Here is a 15,587-nt window from a genome sequence, read left to right on the forward strand (position 1 = left end):
AGGGAAATGTACTGGCTTCAGCAGATATTTATTTTATGATTCCTCATATGATTAACCTTGAAACTAGAACTATTTTAGGTTTGGTTTTGCTAACTAATTAAGTTGTTATAAGTGAGCTAATTGTAGAAAATAAATTTGCATCCAGTGACTATGAATTGATTCAGCTGAAATAATGGAAAAATAAATAAAAGAAGCCCTGCAAAGGGCAACCTTTGATACATCAAAGGAACTGGTTAGTAAAGTCAGTTGGGTTGAAGAGCTCAGGGACTAGAATAAATAGAGGTCTTGAATGTCTTCTAATTAAAGATGCCAAAGCTACAAGAATTTGTATCCCAAGATGGAAGAAAATGTTACAGAAAAGAGCTTAAGAGCTAACTGGGTGAATAGGCACATCAAAAAGCCTATTAAGAAGTAGTAGCAAGCCTGCAAGTTATGGTAAAAAGGAAAGGTCAGAAAAGAAAAATCAGTTCTTTAGAAGTCAGAAAGTATTGGTGTACAGTGAAATTTCCCACAATCCAAGCTGAATTAGACCCTGGAAAAACATAATAAAAACAGCAAAAGGTTATTTCCCTAAGTAAATACATGTAAATGTAAAGAGAACAAGGAAAGAAGTACAGCATTTATCTAGTTCAAGTATAATATAGATATGGCTTCAAAATTAAATGAATACTTTCCCTCAGTATTTAATTTATGATGATTATGCTGAAGAATGAGGCAAATACAAGCTAGATAATGGATATCAGGGTATAGAAATAAAAATTATCATAACCATGACCCCAAAACCCTAATGCATTCAAGCTGAGAGAACTAATAATCTTCCCATTGCAAAATGGGGAGTGGTACCATATGATAGGAGAACAGCAAATGTGGTTTTTATATTTAAGTGCAAAAAAAAGTGATATCGAAACTATTGGCCTGTTCATCTGACCTCAATAACTTCCAAGGCTTTAGCACAAATTGTGAAAGAAAGAACTGTATAAGCCACAGATGAAACCTCATCTAGAGTATGAACTTAAACCGGCTTAAATTTAATATGCATTAAACTAATGCAGATTAAGTGGATTTTGGCAAGTATCTACATGGGGTGACCTTGGGACTAACTTTAGTCCCAGGTCACTACAGCCCTGCCATGTGGCTCTGTGGCCACCAGGGGGAGATCCATCCTCAGGAGAGGGGTGGGCAATTATTCTGAGCAGAGGGCTGCTTACTGAATTTTGGCAAGCTATTGAGGGCCACATGACAAGCAGCCCAGGGCAGATAAATATTAATTTTCTAAATTTTTTAGAGGCCCCACAGGCCAGATAGAATGGCCTGGTGGGCCACATCCAGCCCCCAGGCTGCATTTTGCCCACCCCTGCTCTGGACACATGGCTACCAGCATTTGGCAGTGGTCTTGGAAACACCCTCTGCCCCTTCCCTCTGATCCCTAGCCAGCCCCTTCCCTGCTGAGGAGCCCCATGCCCAGCACAAGAGCAGCACACAGCAGCTCCCTCCTTGCCTACCCTTCCTCCCTGCACTGGGGCTGCCCCTGCTCATGCCAGCAATGCCCAGCACCTTGCTGCTTCAGCCTGGCCCCTGCCAGTGATGACCAGTGACCTGGACTCCTGCTGGCCATGGTGCTGGTCCTGCTGGCCCCACCAGGCACCCTACCACCCAGACCCCAGGAAAGCCATGCACCTGCCAGCAGAGGCCAGGTCACTAGCTGTGGGAGGCCCTGACTGATCCTCTCCTTCTGCATTCCCCACTCCAGCCCACATGCCCTGCTGTCCACCCCGCACCCACACACAACCTGCCCACCCCCTGCACAGCTCTCAGGACATGAACGTGGTTGAAACAAAAAAACTTATTATCCTCACAGCCCCCACCCACATTCCTCCCCACTCTTACTACCCCCTTCAATAAACAGTGCCCCTCCACCACCCTCCCTGCCCACCAACAATAAAAAACCCACTTACAGGTGTCAAACTATATAGAGAGAAGCCCAGCCCTGAGAGGAGAGGTACCCAGCCAGGAGCCCTGGGGGTGCCTCTACATATATGTTAATCTGCATTAACTAATCCTGGTTAAATTTGATGCTTGGTTTGGGCAGACATCAAATTTAGGTTCACATAACCTAAAATTGCCATTTTTAAGCCACATTAAAGGCACACGTGTATAGACACGTGCCCCTAATTTGGCTTAAATTGGGCTAATCCGCATTAAATCACCATGTGTAGACATGCTCACAGTGTACATGTGTGTGTGTGGGAGTGGGAGAGAAAGGTAAATACAGCGGGAGAAAAGCTTTTTAAACTAAAGGATAATTTTGGCATGAGATCACAATGGCCATAAATGAATTCAGATTGGAACATAAAGAAAGTTTTGAATTGTCCAAGGAGTTTAAGTCTGTTATAAACCATCAGTTTACGTATGGCTCAATATACACAACGTGGCTCCTATACACTGTGTGGTACTCGATGAACAGAGAAATCTGATGGGAAAGATAAAACGCTGGATTTTGAACACTGTCTCAAGATGCCTTTCCTTTTTTCCTCACCAATAATTAGAGGGAGGCATAAATGATATAAATGACATATGTAAATCAAAGAAGTCATCAGGAAGCCAGCTATATGGTTGGGCAGGAAGAGGGAAAACAAAAACTGTAACTATTTTTAAGACGGACCTTAAAAGATTTAAAAGGAGATTGCCATAATTTCATGCAAACAAAATTCCCTGAAAAGGTGTTGGCAACTGAAGTGCACTTTATATATGAGAAATAAAGTAAGAGGAGTTTCTGCTGTTTGCTATGCTAAAACAAAAGTGAAATTTTCAGGCAACTCACAGGGAGCAGAGGAATGAGCAAACTTGGCTCCCTAGCTGTAGTTAATCAGTTACTATAAGGAACGGTCTTTTTTTCCCACTTTGCTTTTAAAAAAATAAGTTTGATTGTATTCCAGAAAGTCCTGTATGCAACAAAATATGGTATATGATGTGGCATCTGTGATATCAGTCCAGGAAGTCTCATTCAAAACAAAAAGAGTGTCAACCCATGTGAGTCACTGCCAAGGAACCTAATCTTTTAAGCATAATAAATATTAATAAAAAAAACTAGTGGGCAAAGTAAACATACCACATTCATAAACTTGCCTCATAAACAATCTACGTACAAGCCTGTTGAAAACAGTCTATGCACCATTAGTCATAGAGAGATGATTTACTTAATTGCTTTGTGGATTTTGACATAAAGAGGAAATAGAAATTTATCAAAATGTCTTCATAGCAGTATTTGGGAAAAGTGGCATTTAGATCACATGTAGGTTGATACAGAACAACAGATTGGGGTTAAATATTACAACAAGCACAGTTTACCCTTGATCTAAGACAGACTTATGGCCAATGTATGATCATCTGCTTGTAGGTACAACTGTAATTGCTATTAATGGGAGTTATAGGATCTTGAACACAATGTGGTACTCAATAAACAAAGAAATCTGATGTAAAAGATAAAAGGCTGGATTCTGAACAGTGTCTCAAGATGCCTTCCCTTTTTTCCTCACCAATAATTAGAGGGAGGCATAAATCATGTAAATGACATATGTAAATCCAAGAATACATATGCACGGATAAGTTACTAGCACATCATCACTGGATTTGTTCACTCTGGAAAGCGGTACCCTAGCCCAGGACCTGGATCAATGGGGGAGGCACAGCAGGCTCATTTGTGGAAGCATGTAAACTGGGAGGAAATATTTTTAGGAATGTGATGATTAGTCTCATGATTATTTACCACACAGTGACCGTGTCTACATGAGATGCTGACTGAACAGTAACAACTGCGCAGTCATTTAGTACTTGCATAACCAATTACTAAACTACTGTGCAGCAACTGGCATTATTGAGCAGTAGCGTCCCAGCACGGTTGCCTACTGATGCTTACTGCGCAGTAGCTCATTATTACTAAGCAGTACCATCGCATCACAGTTCATGTCTGGTGACGCTACTGCGAAGCAGTAACAAGCTACTGAGCAGTAAGCATCTCATGTAGATGAGGCCAGTAGCCCTGATCAAAATGTGAACCCATTGTTCTGGATGCTGTATAGACATGAAATTGAAGAACAAACCCTGCCTTGGAGAGTTTATAGTTTAACCCAAACTACAAGTAGGTGCCGCTAAGCAGAGAGGGGAAAAGGGAAGATAAGAATAACAGTGATAGGAACAAACAGTTGTGTACACCAGGGGCTAAGTACACAATTTACAGGCTTTTCCTTTAACTGCATGGACAAACAATGGAGAGTAAAGTTGCAAAAGACATAAGAACTTGCTCTTCTCCTGCCGGTTCCCTCATATAGTCATACTGCTGGTAGAACAAATGTCATCTTCTCTGCAACTATACACACCACTAATCTTTCAGCTGTTTTCCAATTGCATTTCAATGTATATATTTTCTCCTCGCATGTATTCCAGTTTCTGTTTTCTTCTGTTATCTAGCTCCATCAGTCTCTGCATATATAAAGCATTGTGCAACACAGTTTGAAAGATATTGAAGAGAAGAACATCATACTATAGATGGAGGGCCAAACAACTGCTAAAGCTAATCCCTTTTTTGGTAGTATGCCCTTTATCATATAAAATTAAGATATTAGAGCCTGATCCATTGAATTCTGGGATTCTTTCCATTCATTTCAATGTGCTCTAGTTCAGAACCCCACTGACTAGGGCAAACAATCTGACCTCTGTTGTCTAAAGTAACTCCCAGAATACTTTTCTTAGTATTCCCACAAACTAGAAGTTGACTTTAGTTTTAATTCTTCCTTGCCTTTAATCACAGTAGCAGGCTGCTGAAGACTTATGCTTCTGCTGAAGTGTATCTGTTTGTCATTGCTCCTGTGTCTCCAATACACCAGGAATGAATAATGAGGGTGATGTTAGGGTCACCCCAGGACAAAAACAAAAATAAAGTCTCAAAAGCATAGAGGATGTAAAATAAGCACATAAGCAAAAATATCCCTATTATACTGCTACACAGGTAGGGATAGATAAATCTCACAGTGAGAAAGTACAGTCCTTCCAAAATACCACAGTCAAAGTTTAGTGTATATTTTAGCATGTAAAAGCCACACTTCCATAATGTCAGAGCATATTGTGTGAACATAAATACATAACATCTGGGTTCTTGATATTCCTGATATTCATGAATAAAGGTCTTTTCATGCTTTGGAAGCTTGTAATTATGTCTTTTTAATTCCTAATATAATCCGGCCCACTGGCACCTGTGAGTCAACAGGTGTTTTCCAGATGGAAGGGCTCACAACTGGTTCCTTTTTGTTGGTGTTACAATATTTTGTGGAAGACAAATGAAGTATGATAGCTCTGGCCTAATCCTGAGGGCCAGTGGGAGCCATGCATGTAGGAAACACTCTTCATATCATGGCCTGTGGGAGCTACTTTGACATGGTCTCCACTTAATCTTCAGATGCCCTTGGAAAATCATTTTGCTAAGAAAGGACTTAAGTGAATTTAATTTTCTTTCCATGTTAATAATATTTAGAAATTAATATGTACACACAGACTCAGGATAGTTGGAATATATGAAGCTGACTATGGAGTTTGACCTGAAGTCTGTCATTAAAATTTATGGAAACTATGAAGTTAATTCCCTAATAGCCATCCATTAGATGCCAAAGTGGATTTAGGTGCCTTTGTGTTCTACATTTCCATTCTGCTTGATTCTTTGAAAACCGTTAAAGCAAAAGGTGCATGGGTCCAACTCATCCTCACTGCTTTTTATGACATACCCTACTGACTAGGGCAAACAATCTGACCTCTGCTGTCTAAAGTAACTCCCAGAATACTTTTCTTAGTATTCCCACAAACTGGAAGTTGACTTAACTCACCAGGATGCGGGGCCAGCTGTGGCTGTTCCTCCTGCTGCTTTGTGGCACTGAGCCATCCTGATATGCTGGTGCCCCTCACTCCCAAGCCACAGCTCCCCCATCCCTGGCAGTGCCCATCACTCCCAAACCCCAACCCCTTCCTACTGCCTACTCTCTCCCTCCCAACAGCAGCTCCCCCCTGCACCAGGATGTGGGGCCAACTGTAGCTGCTCCCCCCACCCCACTCTTTTGTGTTGCTGAGTAGCCTTGCAGTGCCGGTGCCCTGCCCCTTCCCATGCCATTGCCCCTCACTCCCAAGCCCCTCGCTCCCCAGCTCTGTCAGTGTCATCCATACCCCCTACCCTGCCCCTGCCTTCCCTGCCATCTTTCCCTGAAGGTAGGGGTGTAAATATAATTTAAAATACTATCCATTTAATCTCTTCCAGTTATACTGGTTAAATGGTTAACCGATAGGCCATACATAGTTTAGTGAACTCTGGCAGGAACAGCCCTAGACCCTTACCTCTTCATCGTACTCCCAGCACTGAACAGATCTTAGGTTGCTGACAGGGTGTGAACTGTGGGGAGGGGGCAGTGGGCATGGCTGAGCCACTATAAAGTGATGCCCCACTCTGGAGCTGTGGCTTCCTCTCACCCCCATGGGCAGAGGCTGGGCCTGGCGCTGCCAATCCTGCCACTATGGGAAGGGGAGGTGCCATGCCACATAGAGGGGTGAGGTGGGGCCTTCCCACTGCAGCACCAAGACTCCCAGCCATGTGGTGGGTCTGCAGCCCAGACCTGGCAGGCTGCTCTATGCTAGTAGAGCAGGCTGGGCAGGGCCCTCCCACTCACCCTGCAGGGAGTGGGGGGTCTGGTCTCAGTGAGAGGTGTCTTCCAGGCATGCTGCATCCTTCCCCTTCCCGCCCATGGCTCTAGGGCTGTGCAAAGTATTGCCCAGCCCTGAGGCAGGGATGATGGCTCAGCCCGAGGAGGCACCGTAGGCATGCCCTGAGGCCATGCTCACTGTGCAAGGTGCTGGTGGCTGTTGGCTTAGAAAATGGTATTTAAAGGTTTGCTTTTTGGGAATTGGGTTATATATATATCATGCTAGTGCCCTGCTATACACACACACACATACACATAACTGGGAGAAAAATTGTTGCGTAAACTGGGGGCATGTACCATACTGTTCCATAACATGAGATAAGGTGGCACCAACTAACAAGACCCCAGAGCAGTGGGGCCTGAGTCTTGTTTTTGGGGGAACAGAACCAGTTAGGAGAAGGCCCAGAAAGACCAAATTAGTATGTGTGCATGTGATGCGTTACGTGGATGTATGACAGCCACACAGAGAGACCAATCAGCGATAGCCAGGGATCGAGAGACATCAGGAGTCATCAAGAGGGAAGGAGAATACAAAAGCAGAGACTTGAGAGTAACAAAGGAGTCTCTCCACCTCATCTCTTCTCTTCATCCCTCCTCTCCTCCTCCCCAAGAGGGTCCCTGAGAGGGGTCCTCATTCCCAGAAGGGGTCTCCAACGTCACCATGGACAGAGGGTATACCACCAGCTCATGTCATTCACCTCACTAAGGGGGGATTGGGCCTTGCCTTGCTCTATAGGAGTGGGCCTTGACATCCCATCTTCAGGCTGCTGACATTAGGAAAAGCATTTAGGAAAAGGTGTAGGATCCACCTTTTCAGAAACAAAACTGAAACCCCCCCTTGAAGTCAGGCATCATGGATAGTCCAGCCTGGATTTCAAAGGTGCTCATCATCCAGTTCTCAGGCTCAAATTAAATGTATCTGTCTACCTTTGAAAATATTGCCCTGTTTATATACCAAAATCCCTCTATACAGAAAGGTAAATACACAGTTCTTCAAGGCCAACAGGCATGAAACTATGATTGACTGCACTGAGAATTCTGATAGGGGCAGCATACAAATTAGGCACTTATTTTTATTAAAAAGCATCTAATTTTATTGATTACATCTAGAAAAAGTTAAGTAGCACATTGCACACTCTTATTAAAATGTTACCTGGTAATGTACTTCTCATGGATGGAAAAAGCAGATGGTGGATGTTGTGATTTCATGGTCACTTTCTTCATTTACTCAGACTAGATGGAACTAAACAAAAGGAAGAATTTTCAGACATATTAGATGTAATGTGTTAGCTGCTTTAGTTTTCTTAGAATGGGTTAAATTCAGAACATTTATTTGTAAATCTAGAGTCAGTTTTTTCTAAAACTGGGAACTTTTTATTTTGTCATTTTGCAAATATTACATTATCATTTTTTATTGGCTGTAAATTATATATTTTATGCTAGCTGTAAAATAGGAGGCGATTATCTTTATATGTATAGGAACTGTATGTACCATGTATAATAGTAGTCACAAATACTACAAGTTATAACAGTGTTACTAATCTAAGGGCATGTGTAGATGAAATGGGGGCCCTATATTGAAGTGGTGGGTTTTTAAAAATGCCACTTCAATTTAGGGTGAAGTAAACCCCTGTATCGCGCACACATCCATGCACTTACCTGCCTCTCTGGCAGCAAGGAGGGGAGGGTGAGCTGCCGGTGGGTAGAGCAGCCCGTGGGCTGCAGGGGGGGCTGGTACTTCCCTCCGCAGCAACAGCACCCCCTCCCGCAGGTGGCACCCACCTGCAGGCACCCATCTTGGGTGGTCCCAGGGGGCACTGCAGCTGCAGAAGGAAACACCAGGCCCCTGCACAGCTCAAGCAGGCAGGCAGGCTCCAGGGGGAAAAAAGATCTGGCTCACCATTTTTTTTTCTTGGGCAAAGCCTGCCTTCCCAGGCTGCTGCCAGGCTGCCTGCATAGGCTTCTTGCAGAGCCCCTGAGCCCCTGCGCTGTATGGAGCCTGGTGTTTCGCTCTGCGGCTATAGGGCAGCAAACTAAAACTCCTCCTCAGAATTTTAATTTGTTGCACCCTGAGTCATTTAAGGTGCATTACACCACCAAATTTGCTACAGCAGCCGGAATTTCTGCGCAATATGCCGTCAACATGTACAAACACCAACACAATCAAAGTGGTGCAAAAGCATTTAACCTGCTTTAAAGTGTCGTGCACATATGCCTCTTGTTTCATTTACAAACGGCCTAAAAGGTTTGGAGTTATTTATAATTCTGCACTATTATTCTAGAAGACCAGCTCAGTATTAGCATGGGACTTGAATTCTTGGTACTAGGTAGATTAATATTGATGGGGACAACAGATGGGAAGCTGCCTGAGATCATGAAGTGGTAAGCAAATTAACTTTAAGCATGTTTCTGTATGACTGGATAAAATAAATAGAAATTCTAATTGGTGCAGCTCAATCTCCTGTGGCATACAAAGTTGAAAAGTCAAAACAAACAAACAAAACTACCAAGAATACTAATTACAGTGGTATAACAGCATACTTTGTAGCCTTGTCTGTTGCAATTTTTGCCCTTTGGTTAGGGACAAAAATAAGACCAGTAGGACTCTAGCACTGAATTTGCTGAGAAATATGCTGTGGCTGTTCTCAATTCATTCCAAGATGTTAGAAAGCAAAGGTAAGATAAAGAAAGTATGCTGAAAAGAATCAAGATTAGGCGTTTTCAGTGAAGCACTATTTGCCAATATTGTGCTGAGTAGCTAAATAGCACGTGGATCAGAGGAGGCAAATAAATTTAAGAACACAATGCCCTAAAATCTCTAAGGGCTAAATTTTAAAGTCCTTGCTCAGCTTTTACTCATTCCTTATTCAGGTAAACTCACACTGAAGTCAGCTGGAGTTTGCCCAAGTGACATATGAGCACTGTATAAGTCTGGAACCATTCCAGTGAAGCCAGTGGAATTATTTTACATTTACACAGCAGAATCTGACCTTGAGTAAGAGCCTTAAGATATGGCTCTGTTGCCCTGATCAAAATCCCACCAAATTCACTGACTTTAATTGAACTACTTTCCATTGAAGGATAGGATCTAATATGGAGCTGGATACCTCAGTGTTCAGGGAATAGATAGGTCTGGGTAAACTTGGCCTAATATCTGGAGTAATGAATGCAATAAATCATTTTCTGAACAAAGCAATTCAGAATGATGCAGAAATGAGAATAAAGGGTTTTAATGAAAATTTGGAAACAGCCTAGTTGGCCAAAGAGCTGCGGGGTGAAGGGGTGTATACTAATCCTCTTTCAGGTCTTTCTCATGCCATCTAATCTCAATCCTTTGACAAGGTATCATTCTTTAAAGAAAGAGCTTCTATACTTGTATAGATGCAAAGATCATAAAAGCTCACCGTACGTAAGTATATACATTGTGAACATGAGAAGTTCTGCATGCAAAGACACATTTCAGCTAGTTTATAGAGTACTTTTATCCAAGCTATTTATAGCAGTTTGATAGACAAGAGGATCAGATACAGTATAAAACATCAATTTTTGAATTGCCTTCAGGAAACTAGTTGTCTGCACAGTTAATATTTGGGGATGACAGGAAAATAGTTTAATGGTCAGCAAATACAAGAAAGCAAACCATAGTCATTTTCCCCAAAGTTATGTTTTTATTATAAAAATAGATGCAACTGATTACAGTAAACAATTTTGGGGGTGAAATAGTATGCATATGCATGTTTCCTATGTCAAATTCAGACTTAATAATATAGGTCCTGATCAAAAGCTGACTGGAAATAGTCTGATTTATTGAATGTTGTGGCATGTCAAAATCAGCAGAATATATCTAGGAAGTGGAATATGCTAATTACTGCACAACATAGAAAAGTTTGGTGAGTGACTGAAAATTTAATATCCAACTTTCTTTGTATTTTTCTCTATTCTTCCAGGCTATCTGACAAGAACTACTGAATATATTTGAAAGTGTCTCACTCTGATTTACCCCAGTTTAAAAAGTAGCAGTTTTAGCTACAGAGGTGTTTATACCAGTGGAACTTATATGACCCAGTTAAACTGCTAGCTGGCTGCCCAATATTGCCTGATAACAGTAAAAAAAGGTTAGCGGGTGAAGGGAGGGAGGAGGGGAGATTGAGCCATGAGGAAAGAACAACTTATTCCCAATACTAGATTGCATATTTTTAAAAAATTGTATTTTTATGGATGTACTCATGTCCAACTCAATGGAGATACATACATATGACAAAATGACTGGTTAATAATAGAGAAACTGCCACTTTAACTTTTACTACTGTGGAAAAAATATTAAATCTAAATTATTAATCTAGTGTGCCATAGTGCTACTTTGTTGATCCTACTGCTATGACAGATTAATTTTTACATCGTGGGAAATGGTTCACATAGCTAAGGGTCTGATCTCAAGAAGTACCAAATACAGGCATAAGAGCATTTTTCCCAACAAAGGAAGATTTTTCATCGGTGGCCTAACCACTCCATTACCCACTGTGATGCGTTTTCTGTTGCAGTCATTTGACCTGCAGACCCTTAGTGCATCTCCACAATACACTAGTGGGAATTTTATGAATTTTGTCAAAATCATTTTCCTTCAAAATCTGAAAGTAAGACCAACAGGAAAATCTCTATAAATGGTTCTACTTTTCCTTATATCATCATCTGGTCAGTTGCTAAACTGGTCAGGTGGGAACAGAAAATGTCAATGTTTTGAATTTTTTATTTTAACAGAAGTTGGGCCAACGATCCACTGCTTTTTTAAAAAGTGTTACTTTTTATTCCTGCTACTACTGTTCATATTAAATGCACGTGCAAGTCAATCAAATGAAACATGCCTGGCATCCACTGTACCACTTTACAAGCAACCATTAATAAAGAGTGGGATCTGTACCAGCTCAAACCCCACATCCAAATGGCTTAGGTGGGTCCTTGTTCTCCCAGATGCCTCCAGCTGGGAGTGTCTGTGGGATTACTCACAGTCAGCTCGTTTCCATAGCAAAACACGCACACACACATTGGGGGAGGGCGGTCACACAGCAGAACAGGCTGGGGATACAGGCCGACTTGGACATGCTCTTAAGGTGGGCCGACCAAAACCTGATGGCCTAGAGAAGTGTAAAGTGTTGCATCTTCATAGGAAGAACCTTCAATACACTTACAGGCTCGGCAGCGCTACACTTGCTAGCACCACAACCGAAAGGGACTTGGGAGTCTTGATTGACCACAAGATGAACATGAGTCACCAATGCTGTGGCTGGCACAGCAAAACAAACTCTGGTGTGCATCCACCAGTGCATCTCAAAGAAAATCATGAAAGTCATCCTTCCACTTTACTCGACCCTGGTGAGTCTGCAGCTGGAGGAGTATTGGGCCAGTATTGGGCCCCCTACTTCAGGAGGGATGTGGAGAAGCCTGAGAGAGTCCAGAGGAGAGCCACTCGTATGATCCAAGGCCTGGAGGGCAGGCTGTATGAGGAGAAGCTGAGGGACCTGGGACTCAGGACTCTTCAGTCTGGAGAAGAGAAGGCTCGGGGGGGACTTGGTGGCAGCCTACAAGTATACAAGAGGGGGCCATCAGGACCTGGGAGAACAGCTGTTCACCAGAGCCCCCCAAGGGTTAACAAGGTCTAACGGCCATAAACTCCAGAAAAGGCTGATTTAGACTAGACATGAGAAAAATGTTCTTTACAGTGTGAGTGTCCAGGGTCTTGAACAAACACCCCCCAAGACATGGCACAAGCATCTACTTTGGACTCTTTCAAAAAACATGTGTATGTATTTCTTGCTGGAATCCCTTCCAGCCACTAATGTCTATGAAATCTATATACATGGCTAGCTGGACTGTGCACAAGCTTATCCGGTCACCAGGATTTATCTAGGAAAAGTTCAGCTGTCCTCTGGTCTGGCTCAACTTTTTCAGGGCAAATGCTTTTGCCCACTAGGTCTGCCTCAGAGTAGAAACTGCATACTATACCGAGGGCACCATCCTTCACAAAAGCAGCCATCCTCCAGCACCTCATTTTCTTTATATGCCAGTTACTTCCCTTTCTCATGTCTGTGTGTCAAGGAAGGAGCAAGTTGCTGAGATTGCTGCCAATAAAAGAACTGAGGCAGAGGCAACAGCATGGAGACTGTACAGTACAGAAGAACAAAACATAGTTCCAAGCTGTTTAAGCCTCCTTATATTAAATATTGTCTTTTTACAGCTTCCCACAATCTGATCTGTAGCAGTAAAGATGACTGCAGTCTCCCGTTCTCTCCAGTGGGACCCCAACCAAACTGTCTGGGGGGAAAACAGCTTTGTATTGGCTCCTGTGGCTTAAAAACTGAACATTAACTGTGAGGACTGTGTAAGAGAACAAGTTTCAGAATGGAAACTGAGGGTGGGACAGCAAAATGTGGAGGAACAAAGGAGAGCTTATAAGGAAAAAGCTAGGAACATCCTGGGGGTTAAGTATGACAGAGGGGACTGCGGTGATGAGGTCTCTGATACTGAGTAAAATCAACACCACCTCAGTCTCAAGGCTGGGAGAGACTAAAGTTGCATCCGCCTCTGACCAGCTTGCTAAGGAGGCCTGCAATTTTACATACATATAATGGTGAACTTTGAACTGAAATCATCGCACAAAAATGGAGGATGGGCCACTTGTCATAAAAAGTTAAAATGGCAGGCTATCGCCTCCCTGTGAATAATTACTTTGGTTAAATATTTTTTAGAGAAAGAGTTAGCTCCATTAGTATGATGTCAGATAGAAGGCAAAGCAGCATTGCATCTCCTAATTTTTAAGCCACTTTAATGCTTTTTTAGGGTAATTCACAAACACTGAACTCTCACTTGCCAACCGTGATGGCAGGAAGTCTGAGAATGATCTACCCCTTTAGTGAGGGATAGAAAGGGCTGAACCGATGGAGAAGGCTGCCAGGAGAAGGAAAGGTGACATTCAAGGCTGCTCAGCCATGCAGGAGTTTAAAGAACTTGGGATAGTAGCTTTCGTCCCTTCTAGTGCGTCTTCTGAGATGCCCTCCATAATCAAAGAGGTGAACTTTAGAGAAAATGGGGCATTCCTTCACTTCATTCATTAATATAATGTGCACTGGTTACATTTTAACTCTGTGGTGTATTTGTAGAATCCTGGACAGTCATGAAATATTTCAGGATCAATTAACTTTGATGTGCAATTTCTGTACACCACAGAACGCCGTTCTGCTCTGCTACGTGTGTGAAGAGAGTAATTCAGCACACTGCATCTGTAATGCCTTATATTGTACACTAGGCTGTACACGGTAGGTACAAGGGTGTGTGGGAGTGATCGTTTTGGATTTTTTCTTGGTCCATTATGTATCTTGCTATTTGGTTTTGCCATGTTCATTTTGTTTATGTTATGACAAATGTCACCTTTTAAGAAACATAAAACTGTTTTTCATCTGCTTTTCTAGCGTTTTATGATGTTTTAAATGAGGTAACATTCTGATCATAAAGCACAGGGTTCATTCCAAAGGAAGCTCTTATTTCCAGTAGTGGGAAAGCTATTATAATACATACAATCTATTCTTGTTACATGTTGTTTTGTTTTACAACTAGGGAGCTAACAACATAAAAGAGTGACTAGAGGGCCATAGTCCCAGGTATGAGAAACTCAGTTTAACTGGCTGGTTACATCAGGGTTAACATTTATTTGTTTGTCTTCAAAAAAAAGGGGGGCAGCTAGAGTGGGTTGATAAATATCAGTTCTCATGAGTGCAAGGACAAAAGGCTAGGACTTTTACAACACCTTGTTTTGTTTGCTTGGTTTAAATGATATACCAGGAACTTTGATATAAAATAGAAATATAATATACAATTTTTTTATATATTGTGTGAGCTAGTCAGTTACAGACAACTGAAATAATCCATTAATATTAAAAAAGAAGCATTCATTAGGGATTACAGGTGCTTAGGAACAAATAATTGCTACCTGAAATTCTTGCTACCGTGAAAAGATGAGGTCACTCTAAGCACCTATATGAGTACTATTATAACTAAAGCAAGGGTAAGAAGCAGAGTGACCACACCAGAGATTTACGTCTTTCATCTATACACACAAAACAGGCAACGAGGCAAAACTCCTCCACTCTTCCACCTGCTTGTTTTTTCACAGTCCTGAATGACAGAGACTACCTTAAAAGACAAGAGTCTTCTGATAAAGAGATTATTTCAGACTGCACTCATCCTTTCCTCTACTTCACCTAGTGACGGAATGGAATTTGACATGAGTTCTCTATGATTTCACAGTACTCGAGTCACCTAAGGATACCATAATTTAAGTAGAAAGCAGAGGAGCAGCTCCAACTCTTAAGTTCACTTACCTTTGTAGGATCAAAAGGAAATGAGAAGTAATGGAGGACTTTTGCATGCCCTCTTACTCAGCCCTTGGAGAAGCATGACAGCGTTACACTCTGCCTGACAGATGTCCGGATAGTTTATGCAGGTCCGGGGAGCTGTTAATTATTACTTTACTCAACAAGCTGGGAAGTGTTGGAAACCTGAGACACTCCCTGTGCCTCAGTGCATGTTGGGAGTATTTACTTTCCTTCCTATGAGCAGCTGATAGGAGCACTCCCTTATTCAGAGTTACACACCTATACAAGAAGTGGGTCAACTACTTTGGTTAACACTTTAACAGCTGACTTTTACATGAGAGGGCACCTGGCTGACTGTTCGCTAGCCAGATGCTTCTTGAAAATATTCACTGCATCTTCTTGGTGAAAGTATTATTTCCCATTATTTCCTAATTCCTAGTTTCCATCGGGATTTTTTCATTAATCTACCTTTTTTACAGATGTG

General features: G+C 42.1%; 1 protein-coding gene across 2 annotated transcripts in view; it reads right to left on the reverse strand.

The window, feature by feature from the left end:
• Positions 1–15,302, reverse strand: part of RASSF6 (Ras association domain family member 6) — a 36,622-nt gene extending 21,320 nt beyond the window's left edge. For both annotated transcript variants that reach the window (XM_019534286.1, XM_019534287.1), the window contains exons 1-2: positions 15,110–15,302; positions 7,891–7,980 (exon numbers count right to left, since the gene is read on the reverse strand). In XM_019534286.1, the coding sequence (XP_019389831.1) occupies positions 7,891–7,961 (71 nt within the window). In that variant the 5' untranslated portion in view covers positions 7,962–7,980; positions 15,110–15,302. The remainder of the gene's footprint in view (positions 1–7,890; positions 7,981–15,109) is intronic.
• Positions 15,303–15,587: the final 285 nt, after the last annotated feature.

Source organism: Crocodylus porosus, unplaced genomic scaffold, assembly GCF_001723895.1.
Source record: "Crocodylus porosus isolate Cpor-Errol unplaced genomic scaffold, CroPor_comp1, whole genome shotgun sequence".
NCBI classification, from domain to species: Eukaryota; Metazoa; Chordata; order Crocodylia; family Crocodylidae; genus Crocodylus; species Crocodylus porosus.